Source organism: Mus caroli, unplaced genomic scaffold, assembly GCF_978045245.1.
Source record: "Mus caroli unplaced genomic scaffold, Mus_caroli_1 scaffold_13, whole genome shotgun sequence".
Taxonomy (NCBI): Eukaryota; Metazoa; Chordata; class Mammalia; order Rodentia; family Muridae; genus Mus; species Mus caroli.
The window spans coordinates 94,791,819-94,818,000 of NW_028227268.1; the positions used below are offsets into that span (position 1 = coordinate 94,791,819).

Below are 26,182 nucleotides of genomic sequence, written 5' to 3' on the forward strand. Positions count from 1 at the left end.
TCCAGCAGGGAAATGGAATATAGCTTTCTAATTTGTTCACAGTAGTACAAGCCCTACAATATTGAGTATTTCCCACAAGACAATGCTGCATTTCAAACCTACAATGTTTTTAGTTGTTATACTACTCCTAATTGTCTACATGGCAAGAGTAGATTCATCTGTGAGAGTAAGATAACCCTTGTAGGAGAAACTCTGCAGGATTTCTCCAGAGCAAGGTTTGCAATGGTGTATCATAGCAGAGATGATCACTCTTATAAATCTGTTGTTTTGCTTTAAAAGTAAAAGCCAGAACACTGCTTATCCATGTATCCAGACAGTAGAAATTGAAGTTCTCTTGAAAGATCTTTAATTTTGAAATGTTAGTACTGAATTTCATATCTTGTATGTTGTGCTGTGTTAAATAGTTAATGTAACACAAAGTGCTTTTTTCTTAATATCTTAGCATGTTTTGGTAACCTTATTCATACTTTGATAGAAAATTATTGAAGAAGTTTTATTTGTGAAAATAACAAAGTATTTATTCTTTGTTAGTCTTAAAATCTTAGAGGTGAGGCCATTGGAAAACCTGGAAGGTTTAGAAATGAATCAGTTTTTGCTGTGATTAGTTCTCACCTCCCCTGAAAATGAATCCACAAAGCCATGTATGCTCTTTAATCTAGGTGGCCATCTTTTCTGTAGGAAGATTATTTGTGTTTTCTTATGTGTATGTATTTATGTACATTTTGATAACTTAAATATTGTATCTGAAGAATGCCAAACACTGAGCTGATTGTTTAGTCAAGCAAATATTAAAATGTCTCTGGCACCCAGCCACATGAGTTATTGCTGTGAATTCAATCAAGAATCTCTTTCCTCTGATGAAAAGCCTATTCTCTTACTTTAAATCACTTAAATATGTCTATATTCTGATAATTGCAACTTTTAGAAGATATAATAAAAATAATAGGGTCATTGAATTAATTGGAATTTAAAGTAAAGCACGAGAAATACAAACCTCTGTGCTGTTGAGTGTCATGAGGTAAAGATGTTTAAAAAGTGACCTACGGATATAGGTGTATGGGTAGATGTTCATCCTCACATGAACAAGGAAATACTGTGGGAACACAAAAGATATAGAACTGCCTACTCAGTAATGATGCAGTATTCTGGAAGCATTGTTGTAGAGATCTCAGTTAAGCTCCAGGTAGAAAAGAAGTGTGTACCCACATTTTTCCCAACTGAAATTTTTGACAATAGTCTTAATATTTCTCAAATTTCATTCATATTCCTGGATGAATACCATGCTATCAGTGGTACTCTTTTCCACCCTCAGCATGCTTGACTCATGTTGTTGTTTTTAACAGTCTACTGTAGCTGGGGGAATTGATAGACACAGTTTATAACTGTGTGTATGAAAATGAACAAATGACGTTGAGCTGTACTTCTGTGAGTAAAGGGTCCTCTTTCCATAGTTCATATTTTTCCTTTCTTTTCCCCCTTTTCTCTCTCTCTCTCTCTCTCTCTCTCTCTCTCTCTCTCTCTCTCTCTTTCTTTCTTTCTTTCTTTCTTTCTTTCTTGTGTGTAATGTGTGTACATGTGTGCTTGTGTATGAGAGAACAATGGTGACACCAATAGACACACTCACATGCAAGGCAGAAATATCATTGTGGTATCAACCTTGGATAAAGAACTAAAGGCTAAGGAATTCTGAGAACAGGAAAAGAGCCCCCAAATTGGTTTCCTAATACCAAATGATCAGCCATGAAATTATATACATACAAATAACATGCAGACTTAGCAATTTTCATTTATGTATTTAGGCATACAACCTTCCCCCTCCCATAACAACAATTTTAAAAATAGTGAGTGGATGTACATCTAGAGTGTATACAGAGGTTGGCCTCTGGTGCCTTCTACCTTAACCATCATATCTTTTGAGAAGTGCTCTCTCCTGGACCTGGATCTTACTGAATAGTTAACCTATCTGGCTAGCCAGCTCTGGGATTTGCTTGCCTTTGCCTGCCCTTCCAGTCTAGGAATCCAGATATGTATGATCTGAACACGTCATTATGCCTACCAACTCACCTATTTTCCAAACACCTATTTTGCCTTTTTAATATTTATACTTTATTTCCCAAGTGTAGACTATAGTTCAAATAATTGATCCTTTCTATAATATAAGAATTAAAATTGTTTTGTTTACAGTACTTTGAATAAGCATATCTTGCTCTTAATATTTTTTAACACATAATGTTTATAATGAGTGCTGAGTCCTGCTTGGCAATATGGATGGGATGGTATGACATGGTTTCCTGTCACTAGAACAGAGCCAGCAGGATAAGAGCCTTCACACATGTTGACAGTTGCTGGCTATGAGACGTGTGTGTGTGTGTGTGTGTGTGTTTGTGTGTGTGTGTCCCTGCCAAGGTTATGATGGAATGTCCCCTCTACCAAGGTTAATGACTCCATGATAATCAGAAATAGTATAAGTCTGGGAGGTGAGGTTATGTCTATGTCCTTAGCAAAAATGTTAAATACTGAGAGCTTCAGAACACCCATTAAGGCTGTTGGAAAGAACTCTGGATACATGAGTTAAAAAAAAATTCTCAACTACGCAAAATATAAGTATGCAATATGAATTATAGGAGGGGCTTCATGAACCTAAAAAGACAGACACAGCTGTACTATGAGCCAGCTTTCAGGAACATACAAAGACAGGAAGATTTCTGAGTTCAAGGTTGTCCTGAGACAAATTGAGGTTAGGCCCAGGGATGATAGGAAATGTGATCTCAGAACAAGATCCTACCCAATTAGCTTATTGCCTGTGATTATGAAAGCAGGCAGATGTCTGAGTTCATTTGCAATGTTTAAAAATATATGCTTGCTGTCTCTTTCTAAGAATCACGGGGCTGGAGTCATGGACTGTTGATTTGTGGGAAAATCAGTAAGGAACCTAGTGTAAATGACTGAATTGATGTAAATAAAAGACTGGGCTTTGACTTGCAGGAGACAGAGATTTCCAGAGAAAGCTGTCTGAAGAGTGAACACAGCTCTTTAAAAGTTTTTTCTAGGAGCTATCTAGAGAAAGCTGTTTGAAGACTGAATATAGCTGTTTTAGAATGTTTTCTGGAAGCTATAGAGAGAACTGCTTTGAAAGGTAACCCAGCTCTTTTAGATATTTTTTGGGGGTGGGAGGCTTTCTGATTTTGATCAGAAAACCCAAGAATTACTTTTAGAATTTTTCTAACAGGATGTCTGAATTGAATGGAAAATCCATTATTTTTTTCTAGCAGATTAAAACAAAATTGATGAAAAAAAACCCATGAGCTATCCAAAGAGTTTTCAGAATTCATTCTAGCAAGAGAGAGCTGTCTCAAAACTATCTCTAGGAGAAAACTGTCTCAAACAAAAATTAATCTGTAGAGCTGTCTCAAACAGAATGTAGGCTGTCAGCTTCGACCCACAATTTGTCTTCAAATTATTCTTTCTCTACTCTCAGACACTCTTTCCTAAGAATCCCTCTCCAAACCTGGTCCTTGGCAGATATGCATTGTCTGTATTTGTGAAATTAATTTTGATTCTAAGACATATTAAGGACAGTTTCATGTTCTGAAATAAGCTAATTTTAAGAGAACCAGGAAATTTGACTGTACACCGTAAAAGACTGGAAAACAGACACATAAGTTCTTGGCACTAATTTATGGTGTCTGTAATCTTTAAGATTTAAGTTACTGCTGTGTCTGACAGAAAGCACATTCTCTTCAGAGTGCCATTTGAGTGTTTTCAGGAGGAAGAAGTGCTGCTCTTTCCTAAGCAGAGAGGCAAGAAGATGGCAGAGTGCACAGCAGGTTGCATTTTCATCCTGAGATAAGCAAGGCTGCCTTTCCTCTCTGAGATAAAGAGTGATAATTTGGCTGTGTACCATGGCTGTTCACTTACAGTGTTCATATTGCTACTCTGAATCCTGTGTATTCAGGAGCCACTATTGCTCAGACTAGCAGGGAAGAATGGACAAGTCCTGGTACTCAGTTGAAACTGGGCACATATTCAAGGTCTGGGTTACTGAACGAACCTTCAGCACTTTAGTTCTTTATGTCTCTTTTAGCTCTTTATATCTCCTTTAGGCTTTTTCTGTGGGACAGAAAATTATGGATTTTATAGTTATGCAAGGGCACACCTAAATTATTTGCATCATCCTCTGGGTTTCCTACTTCCTCCCACTTTCCTTTCCCTCTGATTCCTTTACTCACTATTTAATCTCTCTCTCTCTCTCTCTCTCTCTCTCTCTCTCTCTCTCTCTCTTCTCTCTCTCTCTCTCTCTCTCTCTCTCCTTTCTTCGTTTAGTATTTGTATTTATATATGCATATGTGTGTGGGTACATATGTGTATTAGTGTTTGTATGTGTGTGTTTTATATGTGTGTACATGACTGTGGATGACAGAGGCACTTTAGGCGTGGTCCTTGATAATGTTCCATTTTGTTTTCCATTGACCCCAAGAGCTCACAATTGTCTATAGTGTCTGGTTAGTAAGCCCTTGGAATTCATTGTCCTTGATGGCCCTTTTCACACTTCATTTCTTCCCTGAGTCCTGGAGTTTCAAGCATGTCATCAAGGCTTGCTTTTATGTGTATGCTCAGTATCCAAATTCAGGCCCTCATATATGCATTATAGGCAGTTTGTCAACTGAGCCATCTTTCTAGTCTTCCATCCCTCTTTATCCTTGACTAGACATAGAATTAAGTACTTTATATGTACATTCATTTAACATTAAATGCTCTGGACTTAAGTAATTGAATGACTTTCCCCACATGTGCCACTTCTGCTTCATTTTCTCTTACAGAAAAGAAAATGGAATCCTTTAAATTTGAAGAATATTCACAGCACCATTTTTGCCTGATGGTATGGTTGGGAGCTACAATACTTTAGTTGACTTTTTAAAAATTGTGTTTTACTTTTAAAAATTAAAATACATAATTTTCCCTCTTCCCTATCCTCCCTTCAGTCCTTCTTATGTACCTATGCCTTGCCTACTATCAAATTCATGCCCTCTATTTATTCAGTTGTTGTTACAGGTGTATGTGTCTAACTATATAGTTAAATACTGCTAATTCTGTATAATGTTATTTGTGTGTATATAATTTTATGGCTGACCACTTGGTAATGAATAACCAATTTTAGGGCTCTTCCCTAGGAAAGATTATTTCTACTGCTCTTAGAATTCTTTAGCTGTCTTTAGGTCTTCATCTTGGGTTGAGACACTATGATATTTTCCCCTTCCACCTGAGTGTGTCTATTGCTGTCATCATTCTTTAGGTTGTGTTTAGGCAGTTGATGAGATTTCATAGGTATTGCTTCTCCATTTCTAGAAGATTAAATCTCACAGCTAACTAACTGTCTCTCTGTCTGTGTCTGTGTCTGTCTGTCTGTCTGTCTGTCTGTCTGTCTGTCTCTCTCTCTCTTTCTCTCTGTGTATGTGTGTGTCTCCCTCTAAACCATTATAATCCCTTATCCACATTCTGAATGTTTAGATATTATCTTTACATATTGAAGTATTCAAGTAAGTTTCATTCTTCTGGCCTTTACAATCTTTCTACTCCCTTTTCACACTATGATCCTTGAGCCTTAGGTGCAGGAGTTGTGATATATATATAAAATCTCAAGTCTGGCTAGCACCACATAGCACCACAGAGTCACTTATTCTGGTTGCTTTGATCAGTTGTGATTTTCTATAATGGTCTATGTCTCTGGCAAGTAGATGTTTGTTTATATCTATCTATCTATCATATCTATCTATCTATCTATCTATCTATCTATCTATCTATCTATCTATCTATCTATCTATCTATCATTTATTTATTGATTGATGAGGGAGGGATGAAACTTTTACTTGTGTACATAAGGATAAATATCTAAACATTCAGAATGTAGGTAAGGAAATATAATGGTTTAGAGGGAGAGAGAGAGAGAGAGAGAGAGAGAGAGAGAGAGAGAGAGAGAGAGAGAGAGAGAGGCAGAGAGAGAGGGAGGGAGAAACAGACAGATAGAGAGAATCTGGGCCTAGTATGGGCTTCTGGAGCCGCAACGATTACTACCACTGAGAGAACTTCTCCAACAAAGCCATATCTCCTCCAACAGGGCCACACCTCCTAATTCTCAAACAGTTCTACTTACTAGGAAACAAGTATTCAAGCATATGAGCCTATGGGTGCCATGCTTATTCAGACCACCACAATGTGTGTTTGTTCTGGTTTTTTTTTTTTTTTTTTTTTTTTTTTGTCAACTTGACACAAGCTAGTGTTGTCTGTGAAGAGGAACCTCAATTGAAAAGAGGCCTATAGTCAAGACTTTGGTGATATTTTTCTTGATTAATGATTGCTATGGAAGGGTTCAGTCCAATGTGGATAATGCCATCCCTGGACTAGTGGCCCTGGATTATATTAGAAGGCAGGCTGAGCAGACCATGAGGAGCAAATCAGTAATCAGCATACTCAGATACCATTGTGTTATACTTGCTTACATGTTCAGGATAGTAACTTATAGTCTAAGAGTCACAGACCATACCATGAAGCCTATGTGTATAGAGGGTGTTATCATCTAGGTTCATTTAAGAACACTCTGATATTTGCCTAATGACAAAAATCACCCTTTTCAAGGTACTTTTTGGGAAGTATCCTTGGTGGGTACAGTGCTTTTTGATATTCAGGAGGCTGAGGTATGGGGACCATTTGAGTCTAGGAGTTCTGGGTTTCTGTGTTCTATGCTGATAGGAAGGTTGTCACTAAGTTCATCATCAATATAGTAACCTTTGACAATTGGAGATGTGTGGTTGATGGGCGGGCACTACCAGGCTACCCAAGGGATAAACTTGCCCAGGTCAGAAAGTATCCCACCTACCCGGTATATGTGTGCACATGCACAAACACACATGTAATTGTTTTATTATTAATTCAGTTTGACTAGATATTTATCTCTGTATTTAAGAACAGAAATTAGGACAGTATAGTTGTGTTCAGTAAAAAAAAAAAAACAAAAAACTTATGATCATAAAAGTTAGTTATAGAGTACTCTGTATTACAGATATGTAAGAATTTAAGTGTCCAGTCTTTTGGAGACGAAAGCTAAAACTGACTACTAGTGCTGAACGCATTGTGCAAAGCTGGTTTCCAGTTAGTTAGATTGCTAGAGAAATTCAGTTACTTTAGGGCACAGAACAGTTTTATGAAAAAGCCTGGGCATTTGTTCTCTCTGCTTAACCCAAGGCTACATTCTTTTTTTTTTTTTTTTTTTTTTTTTTAGATACTTTCTTGGCAAGATGGACTGACCTCCATACAGTCTTTACACAGGCATTTGTACTAACTGTCAACATGATATGTGTCTGGAGATGTGTTGACTTCTGGACAGCAAGCAGCAGAAAAGAGTGAAACAAGGTGTGAGTGGATTAGCCAGATGGCAACACCAACTGCTCTCACAAAGCTGGGCTTTTAATAACTGAGCTTACTGCAAACAAAACTGAGTAAGCCAGTTCTTCTAATTAGGATACTATAGGTAGAAGTAAATAAAAAAAATATACTCACATTCTACTTTTGATAGCATTTCAAAGATCAGGATATCTGATTTTTTTCCCTTAAAGAAGTTACTCTAGCAGACTACACTTGAGAATTCATATTAACTGTATTCTTTAATTCTACAGCTCTCTGATTTCCCTAGAGAGCAGGTATCAATTCACTCTCCCACCTAAACAGAATGAAAAGACCCTGAAAGGAGAGTTGTTCATCATACCGGTAGGTGATGGGTTTGATGGGATTTAATGGGAAATGAAGAAGATAAGAAACAAGGGGGAGATTGAAAACAGAAGACACAGACAGTCTAGAGAGACCACCAGTTTGTGAGGGAGAACTGTTATAAAGAACCTGAAAGAATCCGTCTGTGATACATATTGCTCACTGGTTTAGGTTGATTGATAGGGTGTGCACATTTAGTGTTACAGAAGCTACAGAAAACATTTCTTCTCACTGGGACAGAAAGGATGAAGATCATGGCTGAGGAATTAAATCAGCTTGAACTGGTAACTTTTTTTTTCCAATATATTGTTCCACCTGACTTCCAGCAATTATGAAGCTAGGCTTAGTCTCAACATGGAGAATAAGGACAGTTTTTAAAAAGAATTATCTGCAAATGTGAACATTTTACCATGTATGGCATGACCTAAATCCATTGCTTTGGGTTTTGTCCTCACCTTTGTGCACAGTAGGAAACTCATCAGGGTTCTAGCAGTTCACTTCATACAGTGAATGGACACTTTCTTCTCAGAAGAGCCACAGAAATGAGTCTGTATATGATAGGTTACCAAGGAACTCAAGAAACTCTATGTATATGATGTATATGTATATGTGTATGTAGATGTAGATGTAGATGTAGATGTAGATGTAGATGTAGATGTAGATGTAGATGTAGATGTAGATGGTGTGGGCTTGTATACTTCTAAAGTCTGATGCTTCTGTTTCTTTGGCTAGGGCAGGTCTCAGATAGTATGCATACATGTGCTGGAAGTGTGCGCTCTATAAAGAATTTTGACTCTTACCTTTTCTTGTTGCTTAGTGTCATAGTAAGCTGGAGGATGAGAGTGAGAACATTACTTTTTGTTCTTTTATAGACTGGATTATCTCAAAACTCTGCTGTGCCTGCCTCATCCAATGGCAAAGTATGGCTTATCAGTAGAGTAAGCTGTTGGCAAGATAGGGGTGAGGCCATGGCCCTGACTTTTTTTGTACTTTTTCATATTCTGCATCAGCAGGTGTTATTGTATGTTTTGGGTAAAGTGAAAGAATTCCTGAGAATGGGTACTTTTAAAGTAACAAGGTGCATTTTGGCTCATGAATTTGCAAGTTCAAGAATGTGGGTCTGATGTGTGCTTGACTTGTGATGAAGTCTATATTGTATGTTTTTCCCCATCCCATGGCAGAAAATGGAAATGCAAGAAAGCAAGTCTGATGCCACTGGATAATCTGATCTCATGACAAATTAATCCCTATTAAACGTGTTGCTGCTGCTCAGCACCCTTGTAACACTGAGAAAGAAGCCTCCAGCCGAGTTTGATATGGACAAATACTTTTAGCTCTATACCACTAGATTTTGATCATCCTTTCCAGGAATCGTTGACTAAAGAAGCACACTGTCCTCTTTTGTTGGCACATTAGTATGGCTCTTCTGCAGCTAGAGCTTGAACTTGTTTGGAATAAAGCCTTTGGTGAAAGAGGGAGGGTCATAGGAACAGAAGGGAGGGGTAAAATCTATAGTAGTTTCATTATAATCATTCCTTGACTAATGAGGCAGCCATGCATTCTCAGTAACTGGAGATTTATCACAACACACTAAAGGCTGATAAGAGTGTGTCCTGAGATTAACAGTGAAGTCAAACAAACAGAAATGATAGTAGCAAAAGCTTCACCTGGTCAAAGGCTCCTGAATTTGGGTGCTCCAAGGAAAACAGAATCTGCTCATATTTTCCTTGTATAAATTTATGCACTGTTTCATATGCAGATGAGAAATTAAAAATACATATACACTACTTATTTCACAAATATTTATCTTTGTGTTCCATGTGGGTGCAGTATGATAGACATTACCGGGTAGACTAGCATAGTGAGAGTCAGCAGTTTGTGGTCTGTCTGTCCTACATGTCCACAGCTGAAGGGAAGTAGTGAGTAGAGGCAGGGTGCTGTTGGAGTTGTGGGATCTCATGCTCTGTGACATGGCTCACAGAATGCTTGTCATATTAGAGTTGGTTACTCAAGAGAGGAATGGTGTTCAGTTTATTCTTGAGCAGTCTTTGGGTTTGGATGCCAGGGATGTGTGAGCTGTCTGAGGCTGTAGAGGTGAAAGTAAATGATGTTTTCAGGGTCAGTGAGGGGATTAGTAGATCTGTGCTGAGCTCTTGCTTAGGGTGCAATAGGTTGTTTTAGATAGTGTGTTGATGCCCGTTTACACAGGGCATTATTCCTGGATGTTTGGTAATAGCAACATTAGTTTATCACATAAGGAGTAATGGAAAATGTTCTCATATTAGCTGCTTTCCCTGTTAAGGTGACCAAATACCTGACAAGAACAACTGAAGGGAGAGGGCGTGAAAGCAAGTTGCTCTATGGAGGACACATGATAGGCTGGAGTTGGCAACAGCAGCTAGTTCACATCTCCTCATTGGAACAGGAAGGAGAGAAAAGTTTGGAATAGGTTTGGGGTGTAAACATGAAGACCTGCCCCCTTCCACCATAACCACTCTTTCTAGTATTCCCCTCCTAAAAGCTATACAACTTTGTAAAACATCACCACCAGCTGGGAACTGAGTGTGCAAACAGTTGAGCTGCCAGAATAGTTCTTCCTCCTTTAGCCTTTATGATTAAACTTAGTAGACCCAGGAAGCTAGCACCTTATTAGTACAAACAAAAATTCTTATTGAAAATTTTATGACTGAATTTAATTCTAATAGCTTACACTTTTTATTTGTTTTCTTAAGAGTTCCTGAACTAAAACGTTTTACATAAGTACTTGAAGGCTTTTTTAGCCTTATTAAAAATACTATTCAAATACTTAATTTATTTTCTAAGCCAGTGTTAACAATGGATTATACTTTTTTTCCTGTTGGGGAGTTTACAGCCAGAAGTCACCAACTAAGAGAATCCACCTTCTAATTAAGACTTCAGAGACAATAATGAAGAACCTATAAGGTTTTAGGAAAATATGGTCTAGTTAGACATACATGAGCTGGAAGTGAAAAGCAACTAATTCTTTAAAACCATAAAGGTAGAAAAGTAACCTGGGGACATTGTTAGCTCAGGTTCCTAAGTGTAGCAGTATATGTGGCATCGACACTTCATCCATTGGTGTTTCTCCCCATGATGTTTTGACTTCATTTTATTCTGTTGTGCTCTCTATCAAGCCTTGGGAGCTTTTCATATCTTGCTCACTGTACATGTATAATTTCTTGGGGTTGAGGGAGGTGTGTGGAGAGGAGTAGAGTCCTGTAGGACCTGTTGGAGCAAGCCTGCAGGGCTTAGTTGGTGATTGGTGTGGGAGTGCCCAGCCAATTGTGGGTGGGGCCACTTCTGGCCTGATTATTCTGGCTTCTATAAAAAAAGTAGACTGAGCATACCATGGAGAGCAATCCAGTAAGCAGGACCCCTCTGTTGATTCTGCATCATATCTGTCTCCAGGTTCCTGCCCTGACTTTCTTCAATGATGGGCTAAGATGTGGATGTATAAGGGAAATAAATGCTTTCCTTTCCAACTTGCTTTTGGATATAGCATTAGATCACAGCACTTGCAACTTAACTAGGACACCTTCTGGAGTTGGAGAGGAGACAGTAAAATTTCCTTAAAAGACATCAAGCTTTCTGTTGTCTTCCTATATGTACTGAGATGATGGCAATATTTAGGACTCTCAGGAAATAAACTTTTCTTAAAATACATAACTCAGTGTTTATATTTGAACCCATGAATGCTTGTCCTTTTCCTGTGCTAACCCATTCTTCTTTAGAAACTAAGTATAATCAATCTGTTTTAATGCTTGATTAGATGAATGTGATCTTTCTGTGATATCAATGAGGTTGCATTACAAAAGTTTGAGTTCCAGTTTTAGTTTCTTACTCTGCCTTCAATTATGTGGTCTTACATGAACATAAACTCTTTTACAGGCAGTTTCTTTTTATAGTACCCATAATGCTAATTTTAATAGACCATAAACAACTAAGCTAAATGGCTGATTTTTGCTAATTCTATTTATAAATGAAATCTGACTGTAGTCTTTCCCTACTACCCCTGAATACACAAACATGCAAGCAAAAACCAAATGCTGGTATGGCAAAACAGATAGCTCAGTCCCATGGCATCAGAGTCTCTTGAGGGTGAAGTATGCATTACAGCACAGAAGTGTTCATTCCATACAGCCCCAGATATCAGTCATAAGCAATGAACACTAAGAAGTGTTGGTGAGAATTTATTAGCCACATGGGTATTTACTTTCCTGGGGATCAAGTTATGTCCACTCACATGGTCTTTCAGCTTTCATAGTGAATTAGCTTCAGGATGATGAAAGTGATAGTGCCCCCATTCCCAGTCCATCTTTCCCAGGCTCCTCCAGCATATATGGTAGAATGAAAGGGAGGAGGGGGCAAAGAAACACTATTAGGAGAGCTTTGGTCTTTGTCCTGGGTGCTTCATTTTATATTAATACTGGTTCATTTTACTTCATGTTCTTCAGTATTCATCAATAAATGCCAGAGAAGCCAGAATTTCCCCGGTACTCTATACCCTACTCTCAAAACCCATCCACTTGTAATATAGATAGGGAGAGGTAGGGATTCTTCATCTTTCTCAGGAACTTCTTTGTGCAAACCATTTATAAGAAACAAGAAAATAAAAAGGGAGCTTTGGTCCTGGTATCAACATTTGTCCATTCTGAACATCATATATGAAAGTGACCAGTTAGTGACAAGGTATGAATGCAAGCTGGCTGCCTGAATTTAGTTCTAAGCCTTTACAATTAACTATAGATATCCCAGGTCCAGGTCAGGAGATTGTGGCATATTAACTTTATAAAAAGTAGACAGAATACTAATTTATTCAAATGATCCACTTGAAACTAATCATTCTTATTGAATCTCATGTGAATTTCTTTCTGTACTCCCTAGAAAAAAATTAAATAAACATATAAACAGACTAAAAACCCAACTCAATTACAAGAAGATTAAGTTAAGCCCGGGTGATATTTGGGAAAAACTACAAAGACACAGATCTGTTTTCACTCTCTCTTTCTTTCTCGTTATGAAGACTATAAAGTTCTTATTTTTGAGCAGTTAAATGGAAATTGCCTCTTTCAGCTGTTTAGCATGCTTATATTAGAAAAAGATTTTAATATATTGACTATGATGAACCAGCTCTATTGGTAGGTCTCTACTTGTAATTGGAAATTTAGAGAAGTCATGATTTCTGCTTTTGAGATCTAGCAATGCATATAATCCAGGAATAAGTGGTTCTGGGATATGGTAACAAATTTTGTTTTTATGGAGTTGTCAAAATATAAAATAAGGGAATGCCAGATTCTCAACTAAAAAAGGCTACTTATCTCCTTATTTATCATTTATCTATCTATCTATCTATCTATCTATCTATCTATCTATCTATCTATCTATCTACCTATCTATCCATCTATCATTCATTCAGCTACTGTTATACATTAGAATAATAGTTGCTATTTTATAGTCATGCTTCCTGGATACTTGAACTTATATTTACCTCCTAACTGGTCTATCTTTAAGTTGGCATCATTATGTATTTTTGTAACTAAATTGTGAACCATAAAATCCAGGTGAGATTTGGATGAAAAGTTGGGAAGATTGAAGCCCTCAGTAGTGCCAACACTTACCTACTGTGTAAGGAAAAGCAACATCAGATGCTGCAAAGCAGCATTGGTGACACAGGGCTGCACTAGCTCTGTGCTTTTTGAAAGAGGCTTCAAGTGGCTTCTCAAGAACCTCTAGACAGGGCAGGCCACACCCACTGGCCCAAGGACCAATTCAAGTCATAGTCATGTTTTTATTTAGTCCTTGTACAGTATTAAGCAACTGAAAAAGTCACATAAAAATCTGCTTGTCTTGACAAATTGGAAGGCTTCCTGACCCTGGCCCATCATCAATATACAACAGTGGGTTCAGAGCATTGCCTGTACTTTGGAAGGAACATTCTAGTTTTTATTTCGGTGTAGCAATATATAATGTTGTAAAACAGCAACCATTTCATTGTGTTTGGAGATTCTGTGTATCAATAGGAATAGAGTAGTTGGTTTCCTCTACACATTTTGTGAGGTCTTAGCCAGCGTACTTTAGTTCTGGGGTTGGAATTCCATGGTAGTACCTTTACATCTGCATCACATACCTGGAGTGGAAGAAAGAAGTTTTCTTTGGGCAATCTGTGGTCTCTGGGGGATATTACAGAATTTCATGTGGTTCAAGTTTAAATCTGAATGTTCACTTTGTGAGAAAGCTTTTATGAAGCTGAGTTAGCATGACTGAGTCTGGGGATCAGGTTACTGGAGGGGACTCTCACATTCATTTTGGCCTGGTCCTGTGTTTTCTCTTGCAGGAATGTGTTCTCACCCTCGTTCTCATTTTTCGTTTCTTAGCATTGGGTATATACATTTCTCACCATCTTAACTCTTCCTGGGAAGTGGCCATCAGTTGCTTGATTATTATTTTTAAAATGTTAAAAGGATATTATTCCTATTATTGTGGACAATTAAATCATATTTGATAGTTATTGGAACTCCCAGAAACTTAAGAAATAAGAAAGTACAGTTTCAGTAAGATTAAAATATCTAAAACTAGCATTGTAATCTTTTTTACAATGAACTATTCAAGGAAGTAGGTTCATCTGGAATACTGGATACTTCCTCTCACTCTTGAGTATCCAACATTTCAGACCATCTGCAGACTTGGGAAATCTCTCTTCCCAGCCAAGCACCCATTCTGTCCATCTCCAGCTCTGCTGCCATTGCCTTAGCTCAGACCCGCATTGCTTCTCTCCTGGGGCCTGCAGTAGTGAGCTGTTTACCTTTGCTTTCTATAACCTCTAGTACTTTCCCATATAATGTGTCAGAATGGTCATATTTAATGGTCTCTGTTTCAGAATGGTCATATTTAAATCTTTATCAAGTATCCTGTATCAGAGGATAATAAGCCAACAGTAGAGTTTCATTACCACTGGAAAAAACAGTCTCCTTTTATTGTGTGTTGTATGGAAAATCTGGACATAGTTTAGTTCTTACACCACATATCCAGGTTGCCTCATTCCTGTAACAAAGTTCTCAACTTGTGGGTTACTCATAAGCCCTTTAGCAGTTGAATGATCCTTTCTCAGGGATTGCATATCAGATGTTTATATTAGAATTCATAACAGTAGCAAAATTTCAGATATGAAGTACAAATGAAAATAATTGTATAGTTGGAGGTCACCACAACATGCAGATGTGTCCTAAAGGGTCACAGCTTTAGGAAGGTTGAAAACTACTGATGTAACACATCCATACTTTAAGCTGCTTTGGTTATAACTGACTGCTTGTTTCTGAGTATTTGCTAGGTATATATCCTAGGGTTTTATTGCTGTGAATAGATATCATGACCATGGCAACTCTTCTAATGGAAAACATTTAATTAGGCCTGGCTTACAGTTCTGAGATTTAATCTATTATTGTCATGTTTGGAAGCTTGGTGGCACACATGCAGACATGGTCCTGGAGAGATATCTGAGAGTTCTACATCTAGATCTGCAGGAAGCAGGAAGGGAGAGAGACTGGGGAAGCTCCAGCATCTGAAACCTCAAAGCCTATTCCCACTTCCTCCAACAATGTTTCACCAACTCCAACAAGGCCACTCTTCCAATAATGCCACCTCCATAAGTTTGTGGGGTGGGGCATTTTCATTTAAAAGACCAGAGTACATCTGGCCCAAATTCCCACTGAGAGCTTTCTCTGGTGTTAGGTTTCATTTGTTTTTGTTTTTGTTTTTCTTGTGTTTTGTAGTATCCCATAGCATTTGTTTGAGCATAATAGTTTATTTATTGTCTGACTGCCTAATTTTAATTTAGTTTTTTAAGGGAAGAAAATCCTTTGTTTCTTTTAATAATAAGACTTGTGGAAAGTGTCTGTGAAGTGACTGGCTGATTGAAGCTCAGCAGTGAGCCCATTCCAGATTTCCCCCCATGTGCAGCAGTGTTCTGCATCACATTACAGTGGGGGAAAGGAGACCTTGGGTTCATATTTGATAGAGGGAATGCATCACTTCCTGTGTTGTTCACACTATAAGAAAAGACTTAATTATTTAGGAAGATGAATAGTAATGATTTTTATTAAAAGATTATGTCTTTTTGTGTATCACCAAAGTATAAAGTGTACTGCTAAATGTCAAGACTAGCTTCCCTTTGTGTGTAACAGAACTTGTGATCCTTTTCCTGGATCCTCCAGGGAACAGCTTGTATTTCCACAAGCTATTCTACAACTTCTATCATGCTGTTTGGATCCAGGTGATCTCTATACAGACTCTGACTTGATTCTTTTCATAAGCTTCATGCCAGTGGGGACAGTTTACACTACTTTTCAAAGGTTCATCTTATTTATAAAGTGTGGGCAGCAGTTTTTGGTGGATTCTGACAAATGCTCATTTTTTTTTCTCCAGAGAGAACAACATACTAGTGTTCTTCCTTCCATTTTTATTGTTTGATAACAGAATAGCCATCCCATCTCCTTTACCTCTTAGATGCTGATTGTGTCCTTAACCTCGGCAGCTAGGATGCTAATAATCCTCATATCTGATATATCATTAATGAGGCAGAGAAAGGGCATAGCTTCACAGTCAAGATCAGGTTTTGGGTTGCCAAGAGGTGAAATTAAGAAGTTAAGATTACCTGTTTGAAACAAAAGAAGTTTTTTTTTTTTGTTTTGTTTTGTTTTTTAAGAATTGCCTTCTTGTGGAAGATGTTGAATGAAGAGAGAGAGATGATTTCTCCTTGGATCTCTACACACCAGGAACTAGGCCAAATGGGGATTGAACTGACTCTTAAAATTTTTATTATCCTGTACTCTAGGAACCCCTTGAAAAAGAAACTAATGCACATTCAATGACTGGATTTTAAAGAGTATTTATTTCAAGTACAAAAAGTTGCTATTGAAGTGATTTTCTTTCCTGCTTTGTTCAGTTCAGGCATAGGCAGAGCAAAGCCTGGTAACTAGAAACAGAACTACCCAAGTAGTCTCTTCTCATAAATGTGGCTGAATCAGAGGCTACCAGTTTGAAGGAAGGCTTTAGCAATGAACTTAAAGTTTTGGGAAGGCCAGTCAGAGGCAGGATGAAGCAGATGAAGAGAGAAGCACAACACAACTCCAGATACATCAGTCAGGTTGTGCAGACATGTGTACCAGGATTAGCTGATGGAAGATGGTGACTCTGAACATTACTAAGTTATTGCTAAATAGATAAGCACAACTTTCTGGGGGAAATGTCACCATCAGTATACTGTGTGGTTAGCAGGGTTGGTTCCAGTGACACACAGGTTTAAATCCTGGCATTTCCAATTGCTAGTTGAATAACCTTAGACAAGTTATGAAACCCCAGGACTTAGGTTTATCACTTAAAATATTTTATTTTATGCGTATGTGTATGTGCATTTTGTTTGTGTGTTTATCTATATACCATGTGTTTGCAGTACCCATAGAAGGCAGAAAGGGAGTCTCTGAAAGCTAGAGTTACAGAGGGTAGTGAACTGCCAAGTATGTACTGAAATTGAACCTGGGTCTTCTGGAAAAGCAGCTAGCACTCTAAACTACCAAGCCATCTCTCTAGCAACCCAAGGACTCTTGTCTTTAGTAAGAATATTGTAATAACACCCACTTTATAGAATGTTGAGTTAAGAGAATTGTGTAGGTAATTCAATGATATCTGTATGTAGTAAATGCTATACAAATGTCTAAACTGACTTATCAGGACTCCTACCCTCCAGTTTGCAAACTATATTTGAGGATCAATGGTATGGTACATGGAAGCCTTTACCAGTATGCATGTGGTTAGTGAGTTTTGTGGCTGTGGTGGATCTAATAAGAATGCCTATTCTCATAGGCTCATGTATTTGAATAATAGGTCTTCAGGGAGTAGCACTTCACAAGAGACTAGGAGGTGTGGCCTTCTTGGAGTAGGTGTGGCCTTGTTGGAGTAAGTGTGTTACTGGGGTTGGGCTTGTGGGTTTCAAAGGCCCAAGCCAGGCCTAGTGTCTCTCTAAACCTGCTGCCAGTAGACCTACATGTAGGACTCTCAACTTCTCCAGCACTAGGTCTACTTGTCTGCCACCATGTTCCCCACCATGATGACAATGAACTAAGCCTCTGAAACTATAAGCCAGCCACAGTTGAAAGCTTTCCTTTATAAAAGTTGCCATGGTCTTGCTATCTCAACACAGCACTAGAACACCTATTAATATTATACTTAGGTATATGGCTCATTTTGAGTTAATTTTTATGAAGTTGTAAAGTCAGTGAACACATTTTTTGGGGGCCTGTATAGACCACCAGTTGTCTCAGTGCTGTCTTCTGAAAGGTTGTTCTTTCTCTACTGAACTATTATTTTATTAAAAAAATCAATTGATTATAATTGTGTGGATTCGTTTCTGAGTTTTCTCTTCTGATTTGTTGATGTTTATGACTATTGTTTGGTAATTTCGCAGTGTTAATGGTTCAATAGTGGATCTTTAGAGTAATTATGGAATTACTGTAAATGTTTTACATGGGTTCTACAAGCTCATTGTTCTTCAGTATTGTGTTGGCCATTCCTGGTCTTTTGTTTTACTACCTGTGGTGGTTTGAATATGCTTGGCACAGGGTGTGCCACTATTAGGAGGCATGGCCTAGTTGGAGGAATTGTATAGTTTGTGAGGTGAGTTTTGAATCCCTTCTCCTAGCTACCTAGAAATAATCTTCTCCTGAATGCCTTTGGATCAAGATGTAGAACTCTCACCTTCTCCAGCACCATATCTACCTGCATGCTTCCATGCTTCCTGCCTTGATAAGAGTGCACTGAAACTCTGAGCCTTTAAGCCAGCCCCAATAAAATGTTGTTCTTTATAAAAGTTGCCTTTGTCATGGTTACTTCTTCACAGCAATGGAAATCCTAAGACAGTACCTACATTAAAATGAATGCATTGATATACATAAAATGTTTTGTTGGGAATCTTATTTAAAATTCATTAAACCTGTAAATCAAGTTTACTTTATTGAGTCTTCCAATCCACAGACATAGATTCTCTTTCTATTTAGATCTCTCATTTTTTAAAACCATTTTTGTAGTTTTCTGTGTATAGACTCATTTTATAGATTATTAAATATTTTATATCTTCTATCTGCCATTTTAAATAAAATCATTTTCAAAATTCTGAATTCCCATTGTTCATTGCTTTAGTTCTTAGCAATAGTTTTTTTTTTTAAGCAATAGTTTTTATAACCTCATCTTTGACCTTGCTATCCCCACTCATTAGTTGTAGAAAGCTTTTATTTCTTATCAATTTTGAAGATTTCTTACTTAGTTAATTATGGCATCTGCTAGTATAAATACAGTGTTATTTCTCTTTCCAGATTTTACAGTATTTATTTCTTTTTCTCATCTTATTATGTGAGCTGGGATCTATAGTTCGATGTCAAACACAAATGAAAAGAGGGTAGTCCACATTATTCAGGATCGAGAGTCTAGTTTCTTAATGTTAAATATGACGTTAATTATAGGGCTTGGTGCTAGACCAGAGATTCTCAGCCTGTGGGTTATGACCCCTCTGGCAAATCTCTATCTCCAAAAATATTTACATTATAATTCATAACAGTAGCAAAATTATAGTTATGAAATCATGACTGAGGGTCACTACAACATGAGGAATTGTATTAAAGGTTTGCAGCATTAGGAGAGTTGAGCACCACAGGCTTATATAATTAATGTTTTATGCCTCTGTGTGTGTGTGTGTGTGTTTGTGTGTATGTGTACATGAATGTTTGTGCATGTGCATATGGAACCAAAGAACAACCCCAGCTATAATTGCTCGGATGTCATATACTTTTATTTTAGATAGGGTCCTTCTATGGCCCGAAACTCACAAAGTAGGCTATGCTAACTGGCCAGAAACATTGGTGTCTCTCTCCTTCTCCACTTCAACACTGTGATTATAGGCATGTACCGCCATGCTTGGTAATTTTTGCAATGATTCTAGAGCTTGACCTTGGGACCTCGTGCTTGCAAGGCAAGTACCTTACTGACTATACTATCTCTGTAGCACTAAATACTATTTATTAAGTTAAGAAAATTCTCTTCCTAGTATTTATGAAGACTGGATTTTAGATTTTGTTAAATGATTTTTCTGTGTCAATTGACAGCATATGCTTTTGCCTCTTTAGGATGTATTCTTTTTGAACTTGCTAATTTAATAACATCAATCTGTGCTGAAAGTTCTTTGGTCTTTCACAGGTAGTTGTACCTTGTACATTAAGAAATTGCTATATAGCAGGATTAGTAAACTATATACTATGGACTATGGCTACTCCTGAGCTAGTTTTTATTTGCCTCAAAAGCTGATGACTTTTTAAATTATGACATATTTGAGAAATATCTAATTCTTTTTGGGATGTAAGAGTTATGCCTGTCAAGGTTCATTGCTGGCCAACAGTTGGAACAGAGCTGCTCTCATTCAGAAGCATTCATAGGTTTTCCAAGTCTTTGTGCAGGACATGTTTGTTGTTATGTAATATTCCACTACAAGAATAACCCACAAACTCACTACTCATTCTATTACTGATGAGCTCATTTTGCTAGTTCCTGTCAATTATGAAAATAAAAAGCTCTCACAAAATACATTCATCGTTTTTGACTCACTTACTCACTAGAAATTAAAAAAAAAAAAAAAAAGCTGTCACAAACATGTTTATACCTTAATTGTGCATCTAAGGACACAAACTTTTCTTGGACTGTCATTTCTGTGCCATGCAATCTCTGTGCTTGATTTTACTCGCTAAGACTACACTTTGTTTTTTTCAGAGTGCATTGATATTCAAGGCTCCATTTGCACTGTCAGTAGATGAATTCCTGATTTCTCTAGGTGCTTACCAACAGAGCTTGTAGAACTCAGTGTTGTTTACCAATATGGTAATGTAGTATTTCCTGTAGATTTTCCTTCCTGAAGAGCAATGGAGCCTAGTAGAGTTCTGAATCTATTTCTGTATTATTTTACCCTTTTAATGCACTAATATTATTCTGTGTGTGTTTTCTTTAGTCAACTTCCAATCCAAGTCTGTCCACCTACTCCTCCCACCTTCTATTTTTATTTAAATGGGTGTGATTGTTTTGCCTGCATATATGTCTGTGCACCATGTACTTGCAGTGCCTGAGGAGCCACAAAGAGGGTGTAGGATCTTCTGGAACTGAAGTTACACATGGTTTTGAGACATTATGTGGGTGCTATGAATGGGGAGCCCTGGTCCTCAGGAAAAATGATTAGTGATCTTAATGTCTGACACATTGTTCAAGCCCGGGCCCACCTGGTTTTGATTGTGAACTCAATTGTATTCATACCACAAAGTTGTTTTTTTTCAGTTTAGTAATATTTCCTTTTTTATTTATTTTTATTTAAAGACTTCAGTCTATATATATCCACATAGGCAAACACTCATACTCATAAACTAAAATTAAAAAAAAATTCTTGAAAAAAATTGTTTATTATCAAGTTAAATTTGTATACTATAATGATGAAATACCAAAGTATTAACAGGACCAGAGAGTATGGTATAGTTATTTACTGCTATTCAGTAAGCAATTATCAATTTAAAATGGCTTATGAATATAGTACTATTCTAAAGAAAAAAATGTGCTTTCAAGAACTGGGCAGAAAACCACACAAAGGGAGTGGCTAGTTGTTTTCCAGAAACCATATTACTTAATATTCCTTTCATTGCAGGCTGCTTTTATTGCAGGTCAGACATTTCTGAGAAGGCATTTGTACTCAATGATTTTTTTTTTCTCTCAGTAGCTAAATGACATTCCGGAAGATTGCACATTAGAAATGTCAGTATTTTTAATGATAGTATAAACCACAAATGGATTGTCTAAAAGCTCACTGCGACTGGCCTTACCTAACAAAATAGCCAGGGCAGTTGATCTCCCCTTTGCATTGCTTTATCATTTCCAAAAATATCATATAGTGAAAATTTTCCCACAAATCTGGAGGGAAAGAAAACATATGTAGGTGCTCAAGAATATGGGACTCTTGATTTAGCTAACTACTTTTCTACTGTTACTGCATATCTTCCTCCACTCAGAGAATTTGTAGTACTAAATTGAGCCATATCCATTCTTTTTTCAAAATATATTCCCATTTTGTGAGACCATCACTCTGTAACATTTTAATTCTCTTGATATTTTCTGTGGTTTTATGCTTTCCTGACTTTAGTTCCTGGTATCCCAGTAGCAAACACTAGCTTATGAATAAGAGATGAAACTCAAAGAAAAGGGTGAGGTAGACTGGACACATAGGTAGTAGTCACTCAAGAATAGAATGTATCCATGTACAAGGTTTACCTTGACATTTAAAATTGTCAGTTGCCAAGTTAGTGAGAGTTTGTCAGCCACAAACAGTGGAGTAAATCTAGCTGACTACTCCTGGCCATTTATTTGACACATTTGGGAAGAGGGACTGTCAACTGAAAAATTGCTCCTATGGAGTTGGCCTGAGGGCAAGAATGTGGGACATTTGCTTAATTGCTAGTTCAAAAAGGAAGGCCCGTCCACTGGTCCACTGTGGGTGGTGCCATCCCTAAGTATTTGGCTTGTATAAAAAAAGGAGTTGAGCAAGCCAGAGGGAACAAACTGGTAAGCAGCATTTTTCCATGACCTCATCTTTAGTTCCTGCTTTGGCATCTCTCCCTGATAGACTAACTTGTAAACCAAAGAAAGCTTTTCCTCCCCAAGTTGGTTTTGTCCATGTTTTGTCACAGAGACAAAAAAACAAGCTAGACCATGCATTTATCCAGCTTCTGCTTTACCATCCCAATCTTCTGTGTCAAGCATGCAGATGGATGCTCATTTACCTGAGTTGGACTAGAAGAAAACTATGCAGGATGCTTGTTCTAAAGGGTCCCATGAGGGGATTCCATACTAGAAGTTGGCTTGTGTGTTTAAAATTTTCCTTAATGTTGCTTGCACTTACTAAACATGTAACTTTGGAATTTAGTAAAACAGTGCATAGATGATGATCATAAGAAATATTTTCTATAAAAAATAAAGTACCCAGAAGAGTTTCAGGTAATGAGAACTGCCATTGACTTGGAGATGAACAAGAACATGATAAATATTTAGAAACACAAGCATAAAAATTAGAATAGATTTTCTAAGCTATAAATTTCTGATTTCATTGTGAGGTTTTTAGGTTGTGTTCCTGTCTCACTTTTGCTTTTTGAGGATGGTCTCACCTTGTAGCCTAGAACTTCAGTTTTTGCCTCCAAAATATTGGGATTAATGTGCCTCCTCACTAAGTTAACTGCATTTTAAGAAGGAAAACTAGAAAATAGTGCTTCTTCTTCTTCTTCTTCTTCTTCTTCTTCTTCTTCTTCTTCTTCTTCTTCTTCTTCTTCTTCTTCTTCTTCTTCTTCTTCTTCTTCTTCTTTTTCTTCTTCTTTTCTTCTTCTTCTTTTTCTTCTTCTTCTTCTTCTTCTTCTTCTTCTTCTTCTTCTTCTTTTTCTTTTCTTCTTCTTCTTCTTCTTCTTCTTCTTCTTCTTCTTCTTCTTCTTCTTCTTCTTCTTCTTCTTCTTCTTCCTCTTTTTTTTATTTTTATTTTCTTCTGGGCTATAGTTCAGTCTCCAGAGAAATGCCTTTTCTTACATTTATTATTTTAATGTTGATTATCAAATGGAGGTTTTTAATTGGGATTCCATATTTAAGTTACAAGTATGATGTTTTGTTTCTCAGAAAATAATTTCTAGCTTTGAAACTCACTAAGATACGGTAGTTTGATACCATCTTAGGCAAAAATCCTGAAATACAGGAATTCTTCTTTTTATGTGTAACTATGAAGAGGGAATATTCCATGTGCAAGTGCTGGGCTGGAATACTTCACCTTCCAAAAAAAAAAAAATAGAAGAATGAATTTCTGGACCTAGTCAGAGAAGATAATGTACAAGCCCTTTAGCTATTAGGGAACCCATCTTGGATAACTGAGCAATGGAAAGTTAATGTCTTTGTAAATTTGATTTCCTGGCCATACTATTCAGGGGCATATCAGCCACATTTCCCCACCCATTCCAACTTGAGATGTGACTGAAAAATAAAGAGACAGATTCAACCAATACTCTAGAATTCCAAATGAGCTTGCTTTTTCAAAATAGTGACAATTGGAGGCTCAATAATTATTTGAGAGATGCTATCTTTATTCAAATTCCTATTTTAGAACTCATTTGGAATTACTTTTCAAGACAGTTTACATGCTTTGTGGAATCACAGCTGAGTTACTTCAGAGACACACCTGATTTTACAATAGCAGTTTTACCTATTGTGATTTGTCATTGCATTTCCAAATAGCAACCTTTCTATCCACAAATACCAATTTTTTCCATAGGCCTAATAGCTCCAAGGCAAATTTCAGGAGTAGCAGGTTGGACAATGATAAACACCATTCAGAAGTGAACTATGCAATGAGGTGAATGCTTTGAAGATGTGTCCGTTTGGATGTATATACTAATTAAATAAAAGTTAAATCATTAATATTTTCTGGAGAGATATCAGGAAAATATTTTTATAAAAAAAGAGATTATAGATCTTTCAGATTTTTCATTTTATATTTCTCTGTCACTCCCCATTTCACACGAAACGAAACAGAGAATACCTGAATGAACACACATGACTATTGTTTGCAAATACAGAGAGACATCAAGTTGTACTTTGGCTCTAGACTCCAGTATGTAAATCACAGCACTGTGTTTTCTGAAAAATAATTTGATTGCAATATCTCAGTTTCATGTATTGAAAATATTTATTGACATTATTGTTTGAGTGTGTATTGGATACATTGACTACTATTTGATAGAACAACTAACTATATCAAAGAAAAATGGGCCAAGGTATAATTATAGTCTAACATTCTATGTACTCAGACAAACTACAGGGGAATTTGCTTATATTTATTTAGTTAAAGGGCCTCTATGTTACTTTGACCATCACAACTGTTGTCCTGTCTGGCCACACACATACTTGTTACATTGGTGTGTAAGAGGTGAGAGGATAGACCTTTCTCCTCCAAATGAATTTCTCTAGGATGCAGTTTAGTTGCTAGTGGTACTGTTAGGCTGCTGGCTTCCTTTACTTCTGTTCTTCTATCCTTAATTCTAGTTATTTAATATCTCTATTATGTATTATAAAATCTAACCAGTTAAAGTGTGTGCTTCAAGTTGGACCTTGTGGCTAATGTCTATAATCTTACCACTTGGTCAAGGAGAATTGCTGCAAGTTTAAGGTCAATCTCATTATATAGTGTCAAAAACAAAAGGATTTCAGTGTCTTTATTGTATATTTCCAGAAGTGTGAAAACATGGTTACATATAATTTTAGGAAACATTTATCTCCTTAAAATATAATTTGTATTTAACCATATACACACTAATAGCTATTTTTAATCCTCCTCTATAACCTCATAAAAACTACTAATTTGCTTTTTGTCTTGGTATATATATATATATATATATATATATATATACATATATGCATATATATGTGTGTGTGTATGTATATATATATTACTGTAAACATTTCATATAAATAGAATTATATAATGATATAATTTTGTGGCTATTTTAGTATTGTTTTTAATGAATAGCCTCTAGCCAGGGTGCTCCTTTATTTTCCCTTCCTGGTGTGTCCTCATTGTCATTTAGATTTCAGCTTAGTGCTCCTTGCTTCTGAAACTACTCAGTATTGTCTCAAGGTTTTACTGATGATTTAGTTACTAATTGGGCCTGTGTAATACTCTCCTCCCTGAGAAAGAAGAAAGCTTGTATGCTCCATTGTAAGACTCTGGTGAGCCTGAACTTACTGGAGACCCTCTGAGTGAACATAGCAAAGTAGGGGAATGATGCAAAAGCAAGAGGATTGCTCGAGCATGCTGGGGTTGCCCTGCACACAAAGGAGAGAGAAGAACTTCATGCAGCACCACGTTTGGTGTGTTTTTATACAGTTGCCAGAGCAGCAGCCAGTAGGCACAATGTGATTGGCAGAACAGTGTGACTTTTAAACTGACTGGTCTTTAGGGAATGAGGTGGCAAGGACTTCCCTTGTCTGTAGGTGGCCAGTGGTTGCAGCAAGTATCTACATGCTCTAGGCCTCCCCTACTCGCTAGTGGCTGATGGTCAGTGCCGCCCCTCCCCCATGGTCTGAGGAATGCAATTAAGCCTCTCTCTTCAGGAGGGGAGGAATGCCTAAGTGCTCCATGACCTCTCTTCCAGGAGGGGAGGGGTCTGGTAGAATTTTCCAAATGCCCTGAGCTAACCTCTTCACCATCCATTGTGGTCGTGATAAGCAATGCTTCTCTCTCCTCCTCAGCATCTCTGATGTTTCTCTTTGGATAGTTATGCCTTGAATCTTGGCTCCT

General features: G+C 37.2%; 1 protein-coding gene across 8 annotated transcripts in view; it reads left to right on the plus strand.

The window, feature by feature from the left end:
• Ccdc85a (coiled-coil domain containing 85A) overlaps positions 1 to 26,182 on the plus strand; it is a 211,560-nt gene that overhangs the window by 23,573 nt on the left and 161,805 nt on the right. For 3 of the 8 annotated variants that reach the window (XR_015044797.1, XM_085829060.1, XM_085829061.1), the window contains exon 3: positions 4,821 to 4,879. The exons of the other annotated variants lie outside the window; for them this stretch is intronic. Coding sequence is in view for 2 of the 3 variants with exons in the window: in XM_085829060.1 (XP_085685186.1) it covers positions 4,821 to 4,879 (59 nt within the window). In the remaining variant the exon portion in view is untranslated. The remainder of the gene's footprint in view (positions 1 to 4,820; positions 4,880 to 26,182) is intronic. 8 annotated transcript variants of the gene reach the window in all.